A 25,663-nucleotide genomic window follows, 5' to 3' on the forward strand; every position below is an offset into this window, starting at 1 on the left:
GCAAATATTTTAAAAAAAACTTACGTAAACAATTTTCATTTATGTAAATGTTTGACAAAATGTACCAAACAACATATATCAAGTATCTATATATTTTTGTTTCTGTTTCACTAATTATCATCATCATCATCATCATCATCATCACTGTATGCGCAAAACATTCAAGGATTCAAATGTGATTAATGAATTTAATCAAGGACAAATCACATTTTTTCATATTAGAGAATTGAATTCCTATTGCTTATAGCTAAGAAAAAAAAACTGAATTTCGAACATGTTCAAATATAATTTTGCTGTCATTGGTTTTTTTTTGGACATTTAGCCATACTTTTTCAATATGATCAATTGATAAAACAAAGGAAATATCTACCATTTTCAAATTTGAAACATTTATCATTTATCAATTGATGATACCCACCAGAAAAAAACAAAAATATGTCTTTATTTTTATCATTATTCATCTCTATAATAAAAGTGTTTGTAGTCATATTTTTTCAGAATTACATCAAAAAATATTAATCATTATCATCATCAGTCATAAAAATGATCGCATCACCAGCAACTAATCAATCAACAGTGAAAAAAAAAATTTTTTTTTCCTCACCAAAAAAAACCGCTACATTATCAATCAAATAATCATTCAACCGAATGAGTGTGATGGAAGAAAAAAAACAAATAGAAAAAAATAAACATACAAAATTCCCAATGGATGGAATTTGCACGCAAACTTTGATCAAATAATAGCAGACAAAATAATGAATTGTCTGATGGAACAATAATTAAACTAAACATTTGAAATTAATTTCAATCATCATTATTCGACGATAATTTGAATTTCAGTGTCTCAATTTTTATTTGCCTAATTTGGTTTTTTTTTCTCGTTGCAATATATTGTTGAATAGGTAAAAAAAAACACATTTCAATTTAGGCAAACAAATTTACACGTCCTGTGAAATCCTTGAAAAAAAAGAGACGACAAATGCAAATAGACAAAGATGAAGTATATGGAAAAAACACTATCACCACCAACAACAACAACGACAGCTAACGATAAGGTAAAAAACAATGTGAAGGAAAGTTAATTTTTTCGATGAAGAATTATTCGACAGAAAAAAAACGCAAACAAATAAATCATTCATTGTCAATGTAGTGAATGGCTAAAAAAATGAAATATTCTCGATAACTTAAAAAGGAAAAAATTCAAAAAATTTGACGCAAAACATTTGAATGTGTTTTTTTTCCAGCTCCAGGTTTTGTATCAAGGAAAAAAAATGAATCAAACGTCAATTTAATAACAACAACAAAAAAATATTTGGGTTCGAATGTCAAAATGGATTTTTTTATCAAATATTTTATTTGGCTTTCAATAAAGTTGGGTTTTTTTTTAAAAATTTTTTTTTGTATTCATCTGATAAAAATACTTCGTTAGTGATTCATTGCTTAGTATAAACCAATTTCGTGTTTCAGTTGTTACCATCACCATCCCATTCAACAGGTTCATCGGATTTTTTTTTAAATTCTAAATTTGAAAACGTTTGCTTACACAAGTACCTTCGTAGCAAAACTGGATTTTTTTTTCGTTGGTTGTTGTTGATCAGGTAATTAATTTCATGCAAACAAGAAAATGAAGATGAATTATTTTTTTTGATAAAATTACAATCATCATACCTTTTGTGCACCACAATTTTCATAATTTGGTGAATTTCGTTCACTTAAAACGGTTGTCAATGCTGGATTTGATGGTGAACGAATACGGCATGGTGTTTTACATTGTGTACCATGAAGATCCTAATTGATGAGAAATTTTTTATTTTTCATTTTAAATTCAAAGAACTTGACATTGTGTCATTATGAGAGAATAGGAAATTTAATGTCTACATTCACACAATGTGTAAAGATCAATGGAAAATTTAATTGGCGCCATATAGTGACATTGAATGGAAATTTTATAGATATAATTCCAACGAATGAATGAATGAATCGTTTATTTTAAATGTGAATGAACCGATTATCATCATTGTTATATTGTTCAATGTTATTGAAATCATCATTCATGAGATATTAGCGCCACTTTCTTATTTCTGAATGAAAATTTTCAAACCATTGAAATGGAGAATAAAAAATAAACAAAACAATTGAAGGAAATTGTCTTTTTTTTCAAACATCCTTTGGTGACAATGATGATTGTGATTTTGATGAACAAAATAGGATAATTTTTTTTTTTTTGGATGACTAATTTCACTTTGTTTGTTTGTTTGTTTATTTTATACTTACATAGAAAGATTCAACAACGGCATATGGATCGGCTGTCTGCATCATTTCTTCCCATTCATTGAAATATTCCATTTTACAATGAAGATGATCACGTTGATTTGGTTGTCGAGATGCTGATTGTGCCAATGAAAAAATGGCCACAATCATTGTGAACAATGTGATTGATTTTATTGTATTCATTTTTTTTTAAAAAAAAGATTGCAAATCCAAACAATTATGAATCTCGAGGTTTTTTTCAGTTTGTTTTTATATACAAACATAATAATAATTGGCCTGGTTTTTTTTCTACCTCCTCTGACCGGATGAAGGGAAATCGATGAACTGAAACCAGGAAAATACCAATTTATGATCCAGTACATTTGGGCAATAAGGACATGTGAAGTGAAAATTTTCCATCAAATAATCCCCATCAAATCAATTTAATTAACAAATTTTTTTTCAGGAACACAAAAAAAATCATTTATTTTTCACAATCTTTTTGTTGTTGTTGTACTTCATTAATTATTTGGAATTATGTAATAGTAATAATAATAATAACAATATATAGAATGAATGGATAGCAGTGAAAAAAAAAATAAATGAATGCACGCACACATTGTATGCATACAAAAATGTAAATAATAAATCAATATCGATATATAAGGATAATAATCAGAAGATCAGATTTTAGGATAATAGTGGTGATAATGAAGAAGAAAAAAAAATCAATTTTCAAGCACAAAAGAAAAATGTATCAAAATCATCTCGTTATATCAATCAAGAAATCAAAATTAAAAAAATGTGTGAAAATAAAGAAATTGACAAACAATGGAAAAAAATTTTTGTTCAAGAAGAAAATCAAATTTGAATATGAATTGTGTGTATGGTTTACAAATATTAATAACAATCATTATTAGGAAAATTCATAATTAGAAAACGGATCATTTTTGTTTTTGTTTTGGTATTTTTTATATATATGATGTTTAAATTAGGAAAAAAAATCAATCAATTATTTCATATCAAAAAAAATAATAATAAGAAAATATCATGATAATAGAGTATCAATAATCTAATTGATTTCATTGAGAAAAAAAATATCTGTGTGTGTGTGTGTGTGTGTGTGTGTGTGTGTGTGTGTGTGTGTGTGTGTGTGTGTGTGTGTGTGTGTGTGTGTGTGTGTGTACAAGGAGAATCAAAAAAAAAAAATTTGTAAATATTGTTATCAATCGATATTGGTTTTTTTTGCTTCCTTTCGTTCTTCATGGTAGAGTTAGTTTAAACTTTAATTGGCCATAATAAATTACTCCAAGTTTGAGAGAAAAAAAAAGTAAAATTTCAAGACCAGAAACAGAAACAAGAGTGAAAACAAAATGATGATGATTAAGTTCAATGATGATGAAATAAAGGTGTGTGGTATATGAATTAAAAAAAAATCACATTAAATGTTAAAGTAGAATTTAAGAGAAAAAGTGATTAATGAATATAATGAAAAATAACAAACGATTGATTGACAAAAACAATTGATTCTGCATGAAATGTTTTGGTTGTAAACAAATAAAAAGAAAGAAAAGAATATTCAATAATGATGATCAATTAATTAATTAATTAATAATAAGGGTATAAATTTTGTACTTCATGAAACATTAATCGAAATTATATTAATAATAATAATAAGATAATGAATATTCGTAATTGTGTTATATAATTATGAAAAAGTGTGTTTTTTTTTGTATAAAACAATAATGCTGGCCATGCATTCAACCAAACAGTAGGATAATTATGGAACAAACAACGATGATACTGAAAGTTGACATTGACGTTTTATCTAATCGATGAAAATAAATATCATTTAATGATGATGATGATGGTGATGGGGATGTGTTCTTTGAACATTATTATTTAGATTATTACCACCATTCTTAATGTGCGTTCCAGATGTTGCAGATGATGATGTTGATGATGATGGTGGTGGTAAATTTGGCCCTGAAATACGGTTATGTGTACCAGTACCACTAACGACAAATGATCCTTGTAGATTGTTGTTATTAACAGATGTTGATCGTTTTTGATTAATGTTTGATTGTTGTTGTTGAATATATTCCTTGAGACGATAGAAATAAACTTGCAAGTCTTTACTTGTGACAACAATTGAATGATCACCAAATAATGCAACATCTAAACATTGCTGATGTTTTCCTGATGATTCATAAGCACCGATCAAATGTCCATCCAAACGAAATAAAGTAACATTGAGATTGTTGTAATTATCGACTACTAATAATTGATCAAATGCTTCATTGAGACAGACACCAATCGGATAATTTGTGATACCTTGGCCACCAATTTGTCGTAGAAAATCGCCATTAAAATTGAATACTTTTACACAATGATTTCGATTATCTGAAATGAATATTTCGTCCGATCGTGAAACCGCAACAGCGTTCGGAAATTGAATACGTTCTGAACAATCAAATGAATGTAATAGGACACCTTGAAGACTGAAGGCAAATACACGCATCACTTTACATTCAACAACAACGACACGATTCTGATGATCGACGGCCAATCCACGTGGATGGCGAAGATGTTTGGCACCAAATTTGCATTGAAAAATACCATTCTTACTATACACTTGTATCTGATGTACGGGTGGTCTTTCGGATACAACAATTTCGCCCGTATTACGTGATAAGGCAACTCTGTTAGGAAATTTAAGTTTTCCTTCACCAAAATGGAATTTAAATTTGCCCCATTTATCAAACACTTGAACTCTATGATTGTTAGCATCGGCAATGTAGATTTCATCATTAGCCAGATTAACAGCAACACCAGATGGCTCAGCAAATTGTCCATCCTGTGCTCCTTGTTCACCGAATTTCAAATAATAGCTAATACGTTCACGACGAATACGTGGTTGAAGTGATTTTGTGATAGCTTGTTTTTGATTCAAAATATTTAAATCATTGATAGATTGATGTGTCTGTGACGGATGTATAGATCCGTTGAATGTTTGTTGTTGTTGATGATGATGGTCATTTATGTATGACGTCAATGCAGGAAATTCATCATTGATGTTGCCGAGAAAAAACTGATTTTTAGTATCCATAAATGATGATGATGGATTAATTTGTGTACGTTGCTGTTGTTGTTGTTGTTGTTGAAAATCAAAAGATGGCTGTATCAAATGTTGAAAATGAGATGTTGATTGATGAACTGAAGGAACCAAAGAGGTGTTTTTAGTGGAATTGTGTTGTTGGGTGTGTAAATTATTATTTGTTGGCTGTTGTGATGACCACGGTGCTAGCATAACCGATTGTTGTTGTGATGAATGTTGATGATCAGAAAATTTAGCAAAATTATCATCTTGAGTTGATAATGGTTGTGATTGAAAAGCATCAAAATGACTATCAATAGTTGATAAAAATGAATCTGTATTATTGAAAAGAATCGGTTGTTGTTGTTGATGTTGTTGTTGTCTGTTCATCGGAAATATTAGAGCTCGTATAAATCGATCTATTGTTTGCACATCGATATTTGGTATTCGAATCGAATCAATCAAACTAGAATCGATTGATGATTCAAGTATATTTTGTACATTCTGAAGAAAGTCTGAATCAAAAATATCTTCACAATTAATATCACTTAATTTGTTTGTATTAGCATCTTGAATATTGAATAAATTCGATTGTTCATCCAATTTATGTACAATGTCTTCGATTTTAGTCTTTTGAATGTTCAATTCCATCATTCTAGTTTTGAAATATTGATTCAATTCACCATCGATATTTTGCATTATGGCATCCAATTGTGAACGACATTGTATGATGAATGAACGATAATTACTATATGAATCATCATAATTATTTTGTATTTCTTGTTGCAATCGTTTAGTTGTGGCCAATTTTGATCGAAGTGATTGTCGTATAAATTCAATATTCCAACCATTATTATTACTTTTCTGATGAATATGATTAGGATTATTATTGTCTAATGTTGAATCAAAAAAGAAATGATGATTATCTTCAACATTCGTTTTTTGTACTGTAAAAAAAGCTGATGATGATGATGATGATATTGGATTCGACGTAGGTGAACGACGATTTCCATTCAGATCACAATTATCACTATTTAAGGAAATTTGTGAAAATTTTTGATCCATAGTAGAAGATAACGAATGAAATGGATCATTATCGAGTTTAAGATGATGATGATTAGAATTGAATATTTGATGATGGTGAGAAATAGAATTCGAACCAGAAAAATTTAGACCATTCGAAATGGGATGATCAACATTTGAAATAGGTGCTGTCGATGATCCACCGTTCATCATTATTGTTGTTGTTGTTGTTGTTGTTGATATAGATGTTGTTGGTGTTGATCGATGATTGATCATAGTTTTTTCATCATTAATTGATGATGAATATTTTAAATTGTTGCCATTCGTATCCAATGGTGGATAATCAATATTTGAATCAAAAAACGATGCCGCCATCTTTTGATTGATGATCAAAGTAATTTGGATTTTTTTTTAATTTTTCAAACGAAAAAAAAATTTTTTTTCCAAATCAATTCATTTCATCTATGTTGGATAGATTTGAATGGTAGAGAAAAAACTTCTTGATCGAACAACATCCAAAAACCAAATGTATGACTAGAACAAGGGGCTGAGGCGAACAGCAACAACAACAAAAAAAAGCAAACAAACAAACTTTCGCTTTCGTTTCAAAATTTCTTCTGGTTTTTTTCTGATATTTCAGATTTGATAATTTTTTTTTATCTTTCATTCATCCACCCTCACTCACTCACTCACTCAAACGCACAAATAAAAACATACCACACACACACTCACATTCTGATGATTAAACAAACTCTATTGATGACGATGATGATGATTATTATGATCATGGAATGGAATCATGATTGATGATATTGATGTGTTTTCATCGCAATTTCGATGGTAACGACGACGACGACGACAAAACAACAATAATGATATAAATGATGAATCGATGTAATTATAACAAACAAAATACAGTAACAACAACAACAACAAAAACAAAAAAACAAAATTATTTCTTTCCAAAGCTCAATATGTCGTCGTCGTTTTTTGTTTCACATGTCTAAATTTGAAATTAATAAATAAATTCACTAAACAAAAAAAAACACGCGCAAACTATAGTTAGAATGTCAATGGAACAGAAAAAAATCAAAGATCAGAACCACATGACAATATGATAATGAATGATGAGTATATTATGATGTCTATATGGTTGACAATTGTTGAAAAAAAAAATAGAATGATGATGAAAACAAAAACAAAACAAAACAAAAAATCACAAGAGAATAATAATGATGATGATCAACAAGTGAACAAAAGAGACACACACACACACATCAAATCTGAATCAAAATAAGCAACATGTGATGATGATGATGATGGCCATCAAAATGGTAAAATTCAATCCCCGGTAAACAATGATGATATTTGATTTAGATGATAAAATAAAAGAAAATACGTAGTAAATTATTTATGATATAATTTTTTGTTTTCTTTTTTATTCATTCAATCATCAATCAGCCATCATTATGACGAAAACGTTAACCTGTTAATATTGAGAGATAGATGAGAAAAAAAAAGAAATTAGATCAATGATTTGATAACATTTCAAGTTCCACATATAAAATAATGAAAAAATGAGTCAATATAAATAAATCGATACGATAACTAGTATATGTATCAATCGATATGAATTATTATTAATAGTTTTATTGAGAGAAAAAAAATGAAATTCCATATTTAATGCTTTTTTTTGTATACATAATGGACAAAAAAAAGGAGAAAATGGTCATTGAATTTTTTTCTTATAAAATGACATTCGTTCAACCTATAGGAAATGATCGTATTTGGTGGATATTTGGTTCATTTTTTTCATTTCATTGAGGTTTGATTCAATGAAAAAACAAAAACAAAGACAATAGCAACAACAACAACTTGTTGCTGTCGATTTGATCAACATCAGATTGTTTGTTGCCTGTTGTAGTTGACAACAACGAAGAAAGATCCGCTTTCATTTTTTTTGTTTGCATTTTTAGGTTTGATTTAATTTTTTTTTGTTTTGTTTCTCATTTTAAATATGAGCCTGTTGCTATTTGTCTGTTTGTTGATGTTTTTTTTTCTGTAAACACATACAACAACAACAACAACAACAATCTATCTCAATGATCATGATTATGGTAACAGTAAATGAAAACAGAAAAAAAAATAGTAGAGGATTGTGTATGTTTGTGTACGAGAAAGAAAAAATTCCAAAATCTAAAATCAAAACGAGAAAACCATATTTATAACCAGAGAAGAAAAAAAAATGAAATATGTCAAACATTTTTTTTTTCTTCTTCTTTCTACTTCTACTTTTTATATTCACATTATATGGATTATGTCAACGTCGTTGTAATCGCGTAGTCATATATATATAGTATAATGATAATTGATTTTCTCTGATATTTTGACATTTTGACATCATCACATATCGATACATATTGATCAAATCTATGTATGTATGTATTGTATCATTAATCGTAAAATTTAGATTTTTTTTGTTTGTTTGTTTGTTTGTTTGGGGGTCAACAGGGGGATTAATTATAATCTTTTTTTTTGCAATTGATATATAGACGTAGTGTGCGTATATATTTGTTAATGTCTATTTAAAAAAAAAGAGTCATTAATCGATGTTCGAATGGATCAATGATGGAGTCATGAACGATAATAATGATGATCCTTGGTATATTGATTCGAAACTAAAAAACTCGATTATGATGATGATGATGACAACAACAACAACAATAATAAGAATAATAATGACAACGAAAAACAATGACGATGATGATGATAAATATCATTAAATAATGGTAAAGAAAAAGAAAAATAAAGAAAAAATTTTATGTCAGCACAATGATCATCATCAACAACATTCGTTTCAATTGCTTAAATAGAATTTTCTAGAGAGATCTTCACATTTATCTATTGCTGACATTTTTATTATATATCATCAAATCAAATGATTTTTATGAATGATTGAATGTGTGTGTCTGATGATTGTAAAATAAAAGAAAAGAACATCTTAAACGGAAAAGTCAAAAATTAATATAAAATTCGGATAAACAAAAAAATTAACCGGAAATCAACTTGAAATAAATCAAATCTTACCTTAAACACATTGAAAGAGAATTAAATTTTGGATTTTCAATCATCAGAAAATATTAATAATGATGATGATGATGATAAAATATTGATGACAATTGACAAAAAAGTGGAAATTGAAGAGTAAATTGCAAAGTAATCAATTTTTTTTTGTTCTCTTTCGTTGATTACAATGATGATTAATTTGAATATAAATTAATTATAAGAATCACACATTTATATTATCATAAATTTGATGTAAAAATTCATACATTCATACATCCAAATAATAAAGAACAGAGAGAGAAAAAAAAGAGAACAAAGGACCCAAGAGGAAAACTATATACAAACAAGCTACTAGTTGCATTTACAGATGAGTAACAAAGAAAAAAAAATGAGAAAAATTATGAGGACTATAGTTGAATGTATTTTGTACGAGTGTTTGTTGTCTCGTAGGGTCGTAAGTAAGTCTGTCAGGTCACACATTCATTCATTCATTCACATGCATACACACAATGACTTCAAATGACCGAAACCAACACAGAAAACATTAACATTATTTTTAGAGAACCAAAGAACCATTTAAATGGAGATTGGTTGTTGTTGTTGTTGTTGTTGTTGTAGTTGGCCGAAATTAGATGAACTACTACCACCACCAACAATTTTTTTTGTGTCGATAATAATAACCACAACAACAATCTGGTAGAGTGGTCGATTTTTTTTCTGTTTGTTCGTAATAATGTTTATATATTAAATGAGACCCTGGGAACTAGTACAGCAAAACAGCACAAAAAAATGAGAAAAAAGAATCAGGATCCAATTGATGATTATTTGAACAAATTCATTTTGGTTGATTTATGATGGGCATGTTGTGTGTCTCTCTGTGTGTGTGTGTGTGTATTGGTGAATTTGAAAAAAAACCAAACACACAATTCAGATTACTAATCACAGATATTGGATAAATAAATATTGATCACAAAAAAAAATTGGTCCAAATATTTGGATAGGAAAACTGATCATAATCAGATCTGATGATAATAATTTACATTTTATTAAATTATCTTTTTCAACAAAGAAAAAACAACAAATATGATGACGAATGAAATAGTATAGTATACGAATAGCCAAGATCATAATAATAACGATGATGTTGATGTTGATGATGATGTTGTTCACATATATTTGTTGCATTTTCCCCTTTTTTTTCATTGAAAATATAATTTTGAAGATTTCTTTGTAGTTGTATTCATTCTTGTTGTTGTTGTTGTTGTTGTTGTCATCGTTCGACAATAGTAGAAAAAAAAATTAGGGACCACGCCACAAAACGACAAACAACAACAACAACAACAACAGCAACAAAACACTTGAATGCAACAAACAACAGCCGATGCGTGTGTGTTCGTATATAAAAAAAAGGAAAATTTCTCTTCTTTTTTTATGAATTAAATTATTATTATTATTATTATTATTTCAATTTGAGAGTTGTCGATGTTCTTGGTTATTTTCTTTCTTTAATTTTTTTTTCATAAGTCGAAGTCAAAGTCTAAGTCGTTGTCGTCGTCGCCATCATCATCATATTCGATGATGATTCGAGGTTTTTCTTTCTGCTGTTTCAATGTTCGTCGTTCTGTTATTATTTTTTTTTGTTTTGTTTGCAGTTTGTTGTGTAAGGATTTTCTTGTTTTTCCCGGTTATATTATTATATACGATATACGATATATGAATCTATTGAATAAATGAAACGTGCAATGTAGAAAAAAAATTATTACAAAGAGTCAAGAAAATACGAACACAACACACACACACGTATATATGAAATAGAACTGGATTGTTGCTTCCATAGTATTATGCATTCAAATAAAGACATGATGGAATTGAAAAAAAAAATTATGAATCAAAAAAATGATCATTGCTTTTGATTGTGTGTGTGTGTGAGAAAATTGATAGAAACAAGCAATATACGATGTTGACGATGTGATTATTATGGCTTTGCGACTCGTTCAGTTTTTTTTCTATTATTTCGTTATGTTTGATTTGATTTGATGCAATCACAAGAAATTATAGTAGATATACAGTAAGAGAGAGAGAGAGAGAGAAAGAAAAAATATCCAAATCTACCACCTCCACCATATCACATCAATAACAAACAAACAAAAAAACATTGGAATTTGTAAATGGAATTGAATTTATGTTTTTGATGCATCAAAATGGATGAAATTATAGAAACATGCTGATCACTCATACACACACACACATACATACACACAGTTGTTGGTTGTTGATGTTTGAAGATGATTTTGATGATGACATCTGGATCATAATCATTACAATTGATAATTTTAATTTCACTTTCAATAGAAATAGAATTTGATACAGGTGACTATTTGATGTAGTATGATCAACGAAAATCGAACAATTTTATTGGATTGTTGTCAATGTTGTCATAGAATATGTTTGTAATATGGTCGGGCTTTTTATTTCTCTTTTTTTGATTTTCTAACTGTTGCATTTGCTACTGCTTTTTCATTCGATCCATATTTTTTTCGGATATTCTTTGAATTTATCGTTTTGTTCATTCATTCGAAAAGAATGAAGATTATATATTGAGTTTTCACTTTTTTTCTTCATTTTCATTTCATGGTTTGTTGTTATTGTTGATTGTGAATTGAGCTCATCATGAAATAATGTTGTTGTTGTTGTTGTTGTCGTTGTTGATAGTGATGATGATGATGATGATGATATCATCAGGCCAATGACGCAATTCTCAAATCACCAGTTGTCTGCAATCTTCAATAAAAAAAAAATACGCGTTGTTCTTGTTGTCTTGTTTGGTTTGTCTGTGTTGTTTTTGTTTTCTTTGGTGCCAATATATATTGCGCCTGTCCGTTTCGATTCGGCGCCCAAATCGGCCAATCATCAAACGTTTGTAAAAAAAATGACGATTGTATTTTTTTTTTTTTTTAATTTTTATTTTTGTTACACGGAACTTTGAAACAAAATATTCATTTTTTTTGTGTCAGATCATAGCGGGGTAACCACCACCACCACCACCAGCACCACCATTTATATAGATTGTATGGACTATAATAATAATGTTTAACCCAAAAGAGGATGATGAAACAATAAAGTGTTTTATCCGTTCGTTGTTTTTTTTTATCGGATTTAATAGTTCTTTTTATACATATTTTATAACTTATATAATACACACACACACATATGAATAATGTTTGATGATTCGATTTAAAGATATCCATGAATCGGATAATATTTTTGTTTTTTGTATTCAAATCATTTATGATAATGGTTATGGTATGTGGGTGGATTTTTTTCTCTCTTAATTTCCGACAAGTATTCGTCAATCAAGATAATCCATGAAGGATTGATTTAAAATTCAAACACACACACGATGATGATGATGATGATGATGATAAAATATTATAAATGGAAAAAATGAATGAATGAATGAATGAATGAATGGATGATTAAAAACTTACTGAATTGAACTCATCCATCTTCGTTTTTTTTATACATGTTTTTGGCATTTTTTTTCAGTTTTTCGTTGGAATAATAATGTAAAGAAAAAGTTCATTTAAGTTTTTTTTTCAATTACCATTCACCATTACATATTATCGGTTGATGAGAGTGTATCGTTGTGTTTTTTTTTCAGAAAAGTGATTACCAATTTTTAATTAATTTATTGGAAATCTAAAATCAAAAAGAAAATAATACATTTGAGGATACATTGCCAGCCAGCCAGCCAGTCAAACAAACAAATTGAATGCTAAAATCGGAAATCTATCTATTCGATGACAGCTGATTACACAAGTTATTAGATTAACTATTAGGTTGAAATAGTTGAAATATATAGAATGCAGAATATTTTGCAATAATATGATCAATTGATATGATCCATCGATCAATTTGTTTGATAAATGAATTGTTTTTTTTATCATTTTAATTTTGTTTTTCTTTTGTATGCGTGTGTATGTGTATGTGTGTCTGTCAAAATAAATGAATCGATTTGTTTGTTTGAATTGCTATTATATTGTTGTTGTTGTTGTTTTTGTATGCCAATAATGATCGAATATTTTTTTTCTGATCAGAAAAAAAATTCAACGAAACACGCCCAAACTGAATGAATGAATGAATGAACAAAAAAAAGTATATTTTTATTATTGACTTGTATCGATCTTCAATGTATACACACAATATCATCATAGGATCGGACAAATTATATAAAAAAAATTTTTTCCATTCATTCATAAATTATCTCTCTATTACCTTTCCAATACATATGACCTATTATCTCAATTGGCATCAATCGTAAGAATGAATATTGAATTGTCAGTGAAAAAAAAAATTGCCATCATCATCATCATCATCATTTGTGCCATTATTCAACATATATGATGATTTTACCTTGCAGATATATAATAACTTTGATGAATATGATGATGAATTAATTAATATATTATATATGGGATTCGAATTTTTTAGTTTGTTTGAGCCGCCCATGGCTATTTGAATTTATTAAATCTCTATATATTTTTATTCATTAGGAAGTACCGTCACGGTTGATGATGATTTCAATTTAGAAATTTGATTTAAATTACTTTTAAATAGATTCGAATTACAAGTTGTACAATATGGTAAAAATTGACAAAATATTGATAAACAAACGGAACAAACATAGCCAATATCTAATAATTTACGATGACAAAAACAAGCAGCAGGTGGAGCAATTTCATGTTTTGGTGGTAAAACATATTGTGGTCGTTCAGTGGCCGATGGTGTTAAACACCAGAATAAATGTTCCAATATGGATGCTACTTTATGTATACGAATATAACGACCACCAGTTAGATCACATCCTTGTTGCAATACTGAAGCTGCAAATTGATCTTCAAGACTTGCTGAAACTGGTGCCGTTTCTTCTGTTTCACGATTCATACTAATTGAACATGCATCAATCAAGACATTAATTTTTTGTGCAGCAAAAAAACAATTAATTAATTTCATATATTGTGATGAATATGTATCCGAATGATCGGCACCAAGGCTGAACACCAATATTCTTGAATGTTTCATTTCATTTTTATACGAATGAATCATACATAAAGCTTGTGCTAGGGCACCAGATAACAATGATGATAATGTTTGCTGTATTTCGGGTTGTTGAGATTGTTGAGTTGCTAATGTCTGCTGAAATAAATTTCGACATTCTTGAATCCATTGTAGAAAATTACGGCGAAAAGTCTGTGTGACCAAAGCAAATTGTTCATTCTGTTGATCTTCGATTATAATTTGATCCTGTTGTTGTTGTTGATCATCATCATTGGAATTGTCATCAAAATAAAGGACAGCATTTTTCACCGAACTGGATCCCAAAATAGTCAAACGATTATATCCAGATTGCATTAGAAATGAATTACCGAATGCAAGAATAGCATCCAAACATTGGATTAATGTTGATTGATCAAATCGTGGTTTGAGTAACATATCGATTACAAATACAACATGTACACCATCATTACTGATGTTTGCTGTGCCATCATTATTATTCGATATCAATGTAGCCATAATGGAAATGAAGAATTACGATTAAAAATAATGATGATAATCACATTTAACGTGAGTAATAAAAAATTATTTCGAAAAAAATTGACAACAACATGCATGGAACAATTGAATCAAAACACATGTTTATTCAAATTAAATCGATGTATCGTCAATAGATGGCGGAATTGTCGTGTAAATCTGCTAAAAAAAGAAGACTTTTTGTTGAGTTGTTGAAATTGATCTGTGATAACATCTTTTTATGTAAAAAAAAATGAAAACTTCGTTCCAGTTTCCATTCCACCCGAACAATAACAATCCGATAATTTATGGATAAATCTTTCCCGATGACTTATAAAGAGTTTTTATTTTCATCTCATCTTGATGATCATTAAAAATGTTGTTTTTGATGAGATGCGATGATGACAATGGAAGGTGGTCTTGAAAAGAGGTCGGTATATTTTTTTCCAACAAATTCTCGCCCAGTCATTTATTCAATCTATCTGGTTATTGTTGTTGTTGTCGATAATAATTCCATTATAACTGCTAATCCAAGCTGCCAACTTCAGCAACTTTCACATTACATCATTTTTTTTTGCTCATAATTATAACTCATCATCATAATCATAATTTGAAAAAAAAATTAAACAGATGCCAAAGGCCTAGTCGTTTTTCTGGTTCTTCATTCATCGGAGTGTGTTTGTAATTGTGTTTGCCAAGTTTATTCACATTCTATTCTATTGTGTCTCGAAGTGTTTTTTATTTTCCTTATTTTTTTGCATTTTCCTTCATCATTTTTTTATGTCGATATGAGGGGGCGTCGGCAAACCTGATGATGATGATCATCGTGTGATGATGACGACAAAAGTTTTTTTTTCTCAATTTTTTTCTTTTGTTTAATGTAAGTTCAGGTCATGTACGTTTATGTTTATGATTCAATAATAATGGTGTTGGTGAACCTTTGTAACCTTTGGACTTTGGTGATCATTCAAATAATCACACATTGAATGATGATGATGATGATGATGGAATTAACTTTCACGCTTATGAACTTTGTCTACATTACCGGCTGTATAAAATGAGAAACAAAATTTCAAAAATTAACTACCGTATTCATTTTATGAGAACACCTGAATGCTTTCATCTCTATGCGAGGAAATGTTTTTTTTCTGTTTTTTGTTTTACAATTCAAAACAATACAAATGACAATTACCACTTGAGAGATAGAGAGAGTGTGTGTGTGTGTGTACACATTTAACCATTGATACCCAGATGTTATGATGAATAGGTTAGGTCATCATCGGTCATTTCTCTTGATCGACTATCCATTCTTATTTTATCTCGATTTTTTTTTCGTTCATCCATTTAATGAAATGAAATGATTTATTTTTTTCTGGTTCAAAGATATCATCATCATCATAATGATCATCACAATGAATGTAAAATAAAAACATCATGAAAACTAATAATAACCAATGATGGTAATGATAGTATGTATTGAAAAAGAAGATAATTCAGCTATGAAAATGAAAGATTAACGAATCTCGAATATATGGTCATTTTCAAGTGATGACATTCCATAAACATGGCATTACACTGGCCACACACACACACACATAATTACTGTTCGATGAACATGTTCGGTTGGATGATTTGCATCGGCGTTTTTTTTTTGATTTGTCCTTGCTTCAATGATTTTTTTTCCATGATGATTTTCATAATGTTCTTGTTTATTTTCCATTTCTATCACCATCATCATCATCATTAATGGTTATTCTAGTGAAAAAAAAACTTGTATTCTATTCCTATTGCATTTAAAGTTTGTTGTCATTTTTATTTTTTTTAGTTTTAGTTTTGTTGTTCATTTTCGCGTGCATAAATAGTCATTATCATCATCATAATCATTATTATTTGATATGATTCACCATAGCAAGCAATACATGTTTTTTTTTTTTTTTTTTTGAATGACATCGTATTTTCGATGTTGTTTCGATGTTTCTGTGAAAAAAAATTCCAGCTAGTTCGTTATTGAATGAATAAAACATTGATGAAATATTCAACGATTGTAAATTGCAATGTGTATATTTATTTATAAATTTAAATACAATCATCGGAAGTTATTGATTCGAACATTTTCTTTTTTCTTCAAACATGTAATATTTGTTGGTGATTAAATCATTTTATTTCAATTACATGATTGTGTGTGTGTGAGGATTATGATTGTCGGATTAATGAATTTTTCTGATCAAAGATTAGCCGTTCGATTAATCAATAGCGCTATAATGAAAAAGCTCTAGTAGTAATTCTCTATTCCCAGATATAAAGTGAGAAAAAAAATTACTATCCTTGAAATCGATTGCATCAAATTACATCCGTATTGATGCTACTTGCCAATCGAAAAAAAAAATTCATCATCATCATGTCTGCCGCTTCAAATTGAATTGAAATTGTTTTTTTTTTTTTTTTTTTGATGTCAGCAACAGTAATCATTCATTTTATTGGTGAATAATTTGATCCATTTTCATGTATGAATTGTTAAATTGTCTGAGTCGAATCTCTGTTTGGTTTAACCCAATCACTATGATGACCAATTAATGTTCCAAATATTGATACAGGACATTCACCCATATTACACAAACATACTATTTATATGGATCAGAAAGCGACAATACACCATTCATGATGATGATGATCGTTGATGATGCTCCAACCGACAATATAAACCAGAACAATTGGTTCATAATTCAGTTCGTTACTGGAAAAAAAAACTTTGCGCGCATTGCGTCAAAATGCATCAACAACAAACATGCATGCATGCATGCTGAAACTTTGAAAAAAACCTATTCGTTTGTTTGGCTTTTTTTTCCTCCATCCCGAGATACAAACAAACAAACAAATTTTTCTCACACACACACATATATATAACATAACATTGAATTCATTTTCCGTAGGCACACACATTGGTTTTTCGGATGATATCTTCTCTCTCTCTCACTTTTTTTCTGGTTGAAGAGGCTTGGTGCATATCTTTCTTTCTCTCAGTGTGATGGCCGAAATTGTGTTCATTTCGTTTCGTTTCATTCATTCATTAGGTCTATGACATAGACTCAATGTGCTTGTTTGTGATTGGTTTTTTTTTGCTTGTTTTCTGGCTCGAAATTTTTGTAGTCTGTTTTGGTTTCAGTTTGGTTTTAGATAGATTTTTGAAATATTTGTTTGATGATATTCATCCACCGATGACGTTCAACTACTGACAACTAAAAAAAAAAAAAAATCAAACAAATAAATGAATCATGGTCAACATACATACCATAATAAGTAATTTATTTGAATTGTTGATTAATAGAAAATATCACGTGCATGTGACAACAAAAATATGGCAACGGTTTTCATCATATGAAAAATTTCGTCTCATTAACCACCGCCACTATTAATCAAGAATTAAACTTGCCATATATCCGGTATGTTTTATTCATTCAAAAAGAAACAGAAAAAAAAATTTCTTGCCCGAATCAATTCATTTTCATACACTATTTGAGAAAAAGGCGGCCATTTCCACACAAAAAGATCATTGGCCACAATTTTTTTTTTGTTGTCATAAGTTTTTTTTTGTTATCATGTAAAAATTGTTTTTTTTAATATTTTGTTACGAACAAACAAGCCGAATTTTTGACAAAGAAAGAAGAATGAAAAACTGTGACAAACAAGTTTATTTTGTAAACATTTTTATTTTCATATGATGAGGTTTGAAATCATTATTTTTGTTTTTAAAAATAATATTTTGCCCAAATGTTTTTTTATATCAGGAAAATGTATGTTTGCTAAGAGATCGATTGACACCCTTGGTGAATGGAATTATTATTTATCATTCGATTTTCGAATTCGAATCAATTCACATTTTTTATACACATCATTTGACCATCATCGCGTCATATACGACCAACTCGTTTTTCGATTTCGATTTTCTATTTTTCGAATAAAAAGAGAAAAAAAATTTTTTTTCTTTTGCTCAAATGGACAAAATATATAACTTAATTGTCTTTATCATCATCATCATCATCATCATCATTTGAATCCATCATTCAATAACGACAAGTTGGAACAAAGTGACTATATTATTACATTAATCATCCATCAATCCTGCCTTAAAAGTCTATTGTAATTATCATTTACACAGATTAGTGATACCAATTTTTCAATTGATTCAAGTTAGTTTTTTTATGTGTCTGTGTGTGTGTGTGTATGTTTTATTTAATCAGAATTGATTATAATTTTTAATGTAGTGGATCAAATTTCTCTCTCTCTCTCTCTCACTGTCTTCAATCTATCCATCATTAATCTCGATTCGGAACGAATTGAATGAAATCGAATACCATCAATGAAAAACAGCAGCAGCAGCAGCAACAATTTTTTCCCGTTCAATATTTACTATCTGTCCGGAAATATACGCATTTATTGTGAACAAAAATAAGATGATTCGGAGCATCATCAGTTGAGAAAAAAAACCCGTGTTGACATTTCCACTATTTTGTTTGTTTGTTTGTTTGTTCATGTCTGGCTCATGATTTTATCTTTTATTACATGGGTCATTCATTCAATTCAACACCAGACAATTTGATGACAGATTCTTTTCAGAATGAAGAAAAAAAAACGATGAACTAGTTTCCATTTGTCTGCTGCATAATACTGTGTGAATATAAGAAAAAAGGATTGCTTGTGTATACAAAAAACATCATGAATGATTGAATTGAATCGAATACATTAGTTTACTATATATATATTTGGTTGTCGTATGTGATCGTCTTTTCATTGTTTGGATTTTTCAACATATATACCAAAGTTATTGATGACTTTTTCACATTGACATTTAAAGTTTTGCTCCAAATTTTTCATATGTATTATATGGCTATTATTACTATAAATTGTCATGAATGAATATGATCGAAATAGTAACGATTAATGATCTGGATTATTATAAATTTTTTTCCGTGATCATCTTTATTGAAAAAGAAAGAGAAATTCATTTGAATTCCGAATATCCATCAAGATTTATTGTTATTTTTTTTGTTGTTGTTGTTCATTAGATATTGAGCTTGATATTCTCTCGATTCTATAGTAGAAAAATCTATCAAGTTTTATTAGAATTTCGTATATTTAATGAAGAATGGAAAGAAATAGAAAAAAATGATGAATATAAACAACCGTAAAAAAATTCCGTAATGAATTAGTAGTTATAAAAGTTTAGAGTTGTTTGTTTTTGTTTTGGTCTTAGTTATTTTTGGTTACAAACCAAAAAAAAAATACATTTCAAAATGACTTAGAATTTTATCAAGAATAACGGTAATCCAGTATAATATAGTAATGTGAAATGAAAATTGGGCGAGTCTCGTATCATTGTTGTTGTTGTTGTTGTTGTCATTTGACATATTGACATGAAAATTTTTTTTTCTGATTATCCAATATAATGTCTTATTATATTCTATCATCATCGCTAAGAGATTTTGGTGATTTTTTTTTTGATCAATGAATCAACTATTACAAACTTGATTGGTTTGATCCATTAAAAATTGCCATAAATTGCCATTGAGTATTTTTTTTTTTTTTTTTTTTTTGCTGATTATATCCATAGAGATGATGATTATTATTATAAATTTTATTTTCACAATTACTGTTATACCATAAACCAATATATATACACTCAAAAAAAATGTGAATTTGTACGTGTATGAGAGAAAGAGAGAGAGGATTGCACAAGAAGAACATTATTAATAGTAAAATCTTTCATACCTTTTTTTTCAATCTATGTTCAAAAAGTTAGATTTTCAGGTTTTTTTTTGTTGTTGTTGTTGTTGTTTTTATTTTTGAATGTGAAAACAACGTTTTATTTGTTTTGCCATTGATGATATTTGGATGGCTATATTGATAGCTGCTAGATGGGCGCTGTTCCACATCTGTTGACAATCATCATCAATTGAATAAGTCACACACACACGTATTGAATCTTTTGTGACAGGATTTTGTCTATACCCGGTTTATAACAAAATCAATCAAATCCAAGTGGTTGAATGTGGTTATAGAGTTATTGGATGAAATTTGATTTAATTGATTATTTTTCTGGGTAATCATTATCATCACTATTATTCAATGTTATTAATTGATTTTAATGATTATAACCTGTTTTTATCTTTGATAATCCTGTTTTTTCTCCAATTAATTAACTTGTTATCTATTTTTATCATTGTACAACTAAACTTTTTTTTTCTTTTCCATCCATCTCATCATAGATCATTTTAAAATTGGATCATTTCCATTGTTTCTTTGATCATCACCATAATCAATAATCAAACGGATACGAATTATATGAATTCCAAAGTAAATTCATCAATTTCATGAAAAACATTATGATTGTGACAAAGTGAAATATTTATCTGACAACGGAGTGGAAAAAAAATTCGCATAAAACAAATAAAATTGAAATTTATCGCCATCAACGTTTCTTTATAATCGTTGGGCTATTTGCCCCATCTCTTTTTTGTTGTTATTGTCGTCTACATTTTGTGAATTGTGAACTTCAGTGCCAAAAAAAAATAGATAGAATATATTCATCATCATGATGTCATCACCAACAACATCAACATCTGAAAACAGAATTCGTAGTCGAAGAAATTTTGTTTTCGACAATTCAATTTCATGCCTTAAAACCGAGAGAACAACAAACATCGACATCGACAATAAGAATAAGAATAATTATTATTATTATGATAATAATAGAATCAAGATGATGATGAATTTTAATCAAAATCCAAATTCATCGTTTCTAATTTTGGCTTATATTCTATTAATTATTACTGCCATTACAATTACTATTGTGAATGGTAATAATATTTGTGGTGCAACAGTGAATTTTCTTTATTGTAATTGTGATAATCACGATAATGCCCTAGAAGCTGATTGTTTTACTATTGGAGAAAATATTTCATCAAATGATCCAAAATGGCAATGGTTTTCCAAATATAAATCATTGAAACGATTGAAACTGAGTGGTTATAATAATGTTACATTACAAAAATTTCCAAAAATATTGTTTCAATCACAAACATTACGCAATTCATTACATGATGTGGTTCTAAGTGATCTACAATTCAAAACATTACCAACTGGTTCGTTCCAGAATATGAGCCAATTATTATTGGTTGATATTTCGCTTTGTTCACTAATGGAAATTCAAACCAATGCATTCGATAATCTAATTCGTCTGGAAAAGATTGCTATGACCAAGAATAATATTTCAACATTACCACGAATGTTTCGTAATGTTCCATCATTAAGAGAATTATTTCTTGAAGATAATAATATAACTAAATTTGAACGTGGTGTATTCGAATCGCTTGAAAATCTAAATTATCTTACATTGGATAATAATAAAATTCAAACATTATCATCATATTATTTTGATGGTCTTGTCGAATTGAATTCATTGGATTTACGTTATAATCAAATTGAACATTTACCGAGTCGTGTGTTTGAAAAATTATCGAAATTAGAAATATTGGATTTAAGCCATAATAAAATCGTTGATATTGATGAAGAAGCATTTGTTGGTTTAAAACAATTGAAAGAGTTACAAATCAAAAATAATAAATTGAAACAAATTGGTACACAATTACGTGTGATGGAGAATTTGATTGAAATCGATCTGGATGATAATGAAATACAAGCACTTTCGAAATATTCATTTTATCGTCCAGATCAGAAACGTTTTGTTGGTATGAAACTTCGAGGTAAGTTTTTTTCAAGATATTATTTTTAATAATATATTTGTTTTGTTTGATTTTTTTTATTGATTGAAACCTATTCCATATGACCGTATATCAATCAGTCAGTTACACTGACCAATAGAACAATCTATTAGCTATTGGTCATTTATTAGCTAAAAAGAAAAATTTCTAGTTGCTGTTTATGCACGCAAATCAAATTATATGGCCATAGATATTGTTTTATTATGAATCTAAAATGAATTTCCTTGATTTTAAGATATTCTGGCCTTATTTACCGTTTTCTATTCAAGACATGATAAAAACAAAGAATTATCAAAATGCTTAAAATCTCTGATATCCGCCCTTAATGAACGTAAAACCTTGTGGTGAATGTGAACCATTTCTATTCGGTTTTTTTAGTTTTCCATTATTCTTTTTACCACAATTTCCTTTCATTTAGTCATTCATATCCGAATGATTTTCTATCTTTTGCTTGCATTTCCTGAAAAATTTTATTCATGTTGAATAAAATTGATTAGAATACTTGTTTAGCTTTTATTTTTATTGATATCTCACCAAATGGCAATACATTATTGCTATTCGAACAAATTGTACAAACAAACCCTGGACTCACAGTAAAAAAAACAAAAATAAGGTAAACAGGCGACCATTTTCTTTTCACTAAAAAAAATCGGTTGTGACCATAGTGACAATATTGTTGTTGTTTTTTTTTCATCTTGTTCAAGATAAAAAAAAATTTAATTTTTTTCGGTTGTTGTTGTTGTTGTTGTTGTTGTTTACTGAAACCATAGAGATTATCATCATTTGTGCAACAAAAAAAAACATTTTCATAATTCAATGATGATGATGATAATGTTGATGTTTGTGTAATTTACAAGGACGAAATTATATTTTGTTTATCCTGACTTGACTCATCATCATCATCATCATCATCATTGCTTGATTATTATTGTTGATAATTCTTATGACAAATATTTGATCAATTTATTTTGATGATGAGATATGAGATTGATAAACAAAACAAAAAAAAACATTAATTCAACAACGGTAATTTTCACTTTCATATTGCAATTGCTAAAAAAAATGTTGAAAGATTCAATACAAGGATAATTTATTTTTTTTTCTCATAACATAAAAATCAGTAGCAATGAATGAATGAATGACAAGAAAAAAAAACTGAATATTTTTGATCATCATACATTTCTTATTGTTTGTTCAAAAAAAAAATTTCTTTTTTCGAATACAATGACCTTTTTTTCTTATTTCATTCAACCTTTGAACTCAATGTGTGATAATCTTCCGTGTTTGTTGTGTAGGTTACGATTACTTTTTTGGCCAGGTCCTCGAATAAATTGTTGTTAATGTGTGTGTGTGTGTGTGTATGTTTGTTTGTTTGTGTGTGGTATGTGTGTTCTACATCAAATTTAATGTTTGTTTAGACGATCCAAATATTTTTACAACATTCAATATTGTCAAGATTTTTCAATTGAATACTGTTGTTGTTATGGTTGCTTTTCTTTTTGTTTAGTTGTAGAAATCAATGACCTGTCTATACTATACTCATTTACTCATAATAATAATAATAAGATGTAAAATTTTTCTTTTCTTTATTAATCGATTTCCGTTTTTCTTTTTTTCACAATTTCGTATCATCATCATGATCCATTCCATTCATCATTATTGTTAGATAATCAACTATATTGTAATTGTCAATTATTCTGGCTGAAAGAAGCATTCGAAATGAATCCAGAAAATCGTAATTATAATAATAAGCAACGTTGTTATCTTGGCCAAGGACAATATTCGAATGATTTAACTATTGTACAATTTTTAATGGATAATTTAACAATTGAACAATGTACATTACCATTACCACCAACAATAGCTACTATTGATGATGATATTGAAACAGAACCTATTGAAACAATTGATTCAATTGAAGAAAATTTTAATGAAAAAATAGATGATTTACCAGATATTCCAACAGATGGCGATAAAAACACTGAACCAGAAATAATAGACAAAATCGATGAAAATATTGATGATCATGAAAATTCTGCAGATAATAATAATAATAATCATGAACCACCACAATTGAATGTAGCTGGATTTGATCGTACTAATTCAAATGATAATGATAATAAAGATAACGGTGTTTGTACATTGCATTCATGGAGTTCAGCATTAGCTTTATCATTTTTATTGATCATCATTTATCACTGCCCGTGAATAAAATTTGGAATTTCGCAAAAAACTTATCTCATACCATATATACACACATTCTTATTCATGTGGAAAAAATATGCCAATACCATCATCATCATCATTCAACATCCCACATCACATTTCCTTTTTTTGTTCTTATTTACCTCCATCCTTTTTTTCATTCTTTATTTTCGATTAATTTATGTTTTTGTTATTACGATCTATGATTTCAAATGAATATTTGTTTTCCAACACACACACACACACACATATGCATAGCTATGTACACAAAACATGTTTTTTGAATTTTCTTTCATTCTCTTTTTATTTCGTTCCAACAATAGTTTTGTTCGTTAGAACCAAACATCCAAACGCGAATACAAACTACTAACACTAAGTCAAACTATGTATTTTTTTTGCGGGGTTTTCTTGTCAATTTACAATTCATTCATTCTACAATCTCACTAATCTTTACATTCAATTATGATTAATGTTATTAATTAATTAAAATCTACATTCAGTTTGATTTCAATGTCTGTGTAATGAAAATAAATAAAAAAATTTGACAAAATTAATTTGAAAAAAAAACATTTGATGTGTTTTAAAAATTTCATCATTATTCAATTACAATTAGTTCATTGGAAACAGGATAGATCACAATTATTGTCACGATAGATAACAATCAATTATCTAA

The 25,663-nt window shown here is 28.5% G+C and overlaps 4 protein-coding genes across 14 annotated transcripts; 1 reads left to right on the forward strand and 3 right to left on the reverse strand.

The window, feature by feature from the left end:
- Positions 1 to 1,311: 1,311 nt before the first annotated feature.
- Positions 1,312 to 2,500, reverse strand: LOC124494523 (uncharacterized). Its single transcript, XM_047057701.2, has 3 exons — positions 2,275 to 2,500; positions 1,669 to 1,788; positions 1,312 to 1,564 (listed from the first exon to the last, which is right to left on the reverse strand). Exons 1-3 carry the CDS (start codon positions 2,452 to 2,454, stop codon positions 1,520 to 1,522), a joined length of 345 nt encoding a protein of 114 aa, XP_046913657.1. The 5' UTR covers positions 2,455 to 2,500; the 3' UTR covers positions 1,312 to 1,519.
- A 205-nt stretch (positions 2,501 to 2,705) lies between these two features.
- On the reverse strand, positions 2,706 to 13,160 carry LOC124495328 (uncharacterized). Of its 6 annotated transcripts, none has more exons than XM_075729085.1 (3): positions 12,925 to 13,152; positions 9,458 to 11,155; positions 2,706 to 7,856 (listed from the first exon to the last, which is right to left on the reverse strand). In XM_075729085.1, exon 3 carries the CDS (start codon positions 6,743 to 6,745, stop codon positions 4,103 to 4,105), a length of 2,643 nt encoding a protein of 880 aa, XP_075585200.1. In that variant the 5' UTR covers positions 6,746 to 7,856; positions 9,458 to 11,155; positions 12,925 to 13,152; the 3' UTR covers positions 2,706 to 4,102. The 6 variants fall into 6 exon arrangements, 5 of the variants coding, with proteins under 5 accessions (XP_075585200.1, XP_075585202.1, XP_075585201.1 ...); XM_075729087.1 differs by lacking the exon at positions 12,925 to 13,152 and adding an exon at positions 11,693 to 12,489; XM_075729086.1 differs by lacking the exon at positions 12,925 to 13,152 and adding an exon at positions 11,233 to 12,489.
- A 793-nt stretch (positions 13,161 to 13,953) lies between these two features.
- Positions 13,954 to 15,099, reverse strand: Tfb4 (transcription factor B4). Its single transcript, XM_047057760.2, has one exon. The coding sequence runs from the start codon at positions 15,008 to 15,010 to the stop codon at positions 13,979 to 13,981; it is 1,032 nt and encodes a 343-aa protein (XP_046913716.1). The 5' UTR covers positions 15,011 to 15,099; the 3' UTR covers positions 13,954 to 13,978.
- A 229-nt stretch (positions 15,100 to 15,328) lies between these two features.
- Positions 15,329 to 25,501, forward strand: LOC124494567 (uncharacterized). 6 transcript variants are annotated; one of them, XM_075729293.1, is made up of 4 exons: positions 18,643 to 18,730; positions 18,793 to 19,194; positions 21,271 to 22,767; positions 24,452 to 25,501. In XM_075729293.1, exons 3-4 carry the CDS (start codon positions 21,597 to 21,599, stop codon positions 24,991 to 24,993), a joined length of 1,713 nt encoding a protein of 570 aa, XP_075585408.1. In that variant the 5' UTR covers positions 18,643 to 18,730; positions 18,793 to 19,194; positions 21,271 to 21,596; the 3' UTR covers positions 24,994 to 25,501. The 6 variants fall into 6 exon arrangements, with proteins under 6 accessions (XP_075585409.1, XP_046913714.2, XP_075585410.1 ...); XM_075729292.1 differs by having other exon boundaries at positions 18,793 to 19,144; XM_075729294.1 differs by lacking the exons at positions 18,643 to 18,730; positions 18,793 to 19,194 and adding an exon at positions 15,329 to 15,437.
- Positions 25,502 to 25,663: the final 162 nt, after the last annotated feature.

Source organism: Dermatophagoides farinae, chromosome 3, assembly GCF_024713945.1.
Source record: "Dermatophagoides farinae isolate YC_2012a chromosome 3, ASM2471394v1, whole genome shotgun sequence".
Lineage (NCBI taxonomy): Eukaryota > Metazoa > Arthropoda > Arachnida > Sarcoptiformes > Pyroglyphidae > Dermatophagoides > Dermatophagoides farinae.

Coding starts and splice junctions, on each gene's coding strand:
- LOC124494567 (XM_075729294.1), top strand. CDS start 21,597: ATGATGTCATCACCAACAACATCAACATCTGAAAACAGAATTCGTAGT. Junction 22,768..24,451: donor TGTTGGTATGAAACTTCGAG/GTAAGTTTTTTT, acceptor CATTATTGTTAG/ATAATCAACTATATTGTAAT.
- LOC124495328 (XM_075729085.1), bottom strand. CDS start 6,745: ATGGCGGCATCGTTTTTTGATTCAAATATTGATTATCCACCATTGGAT.
- Tfb4 (XM_047057760.2), bottom strand. CDS start 15,010: ATGGCTACATTGATATCGAATAATAATGATGGCACAGCAAACATCAGT.
- LOC124494523 (XM_047057701.2), bottom strand. CDS start 2,454: ATGAATACAATAAAATCAATCACATTGTTCACAATGATTGTGGCCATT. Junction 1,789..2,274: donor CCGTTGTTGAATCTTTCTAT/GTAAGTATAAAA, acceptor CTCATCAATTAG/GATCTTCATGGTACACAATG. Junction 1,565..1,668: donor AAAATTGTGGTGCACAAAAG/GTATGATGATTG, acceptor AAAAAAATCCAG/TTTTGCTACGAAGGTACTTG.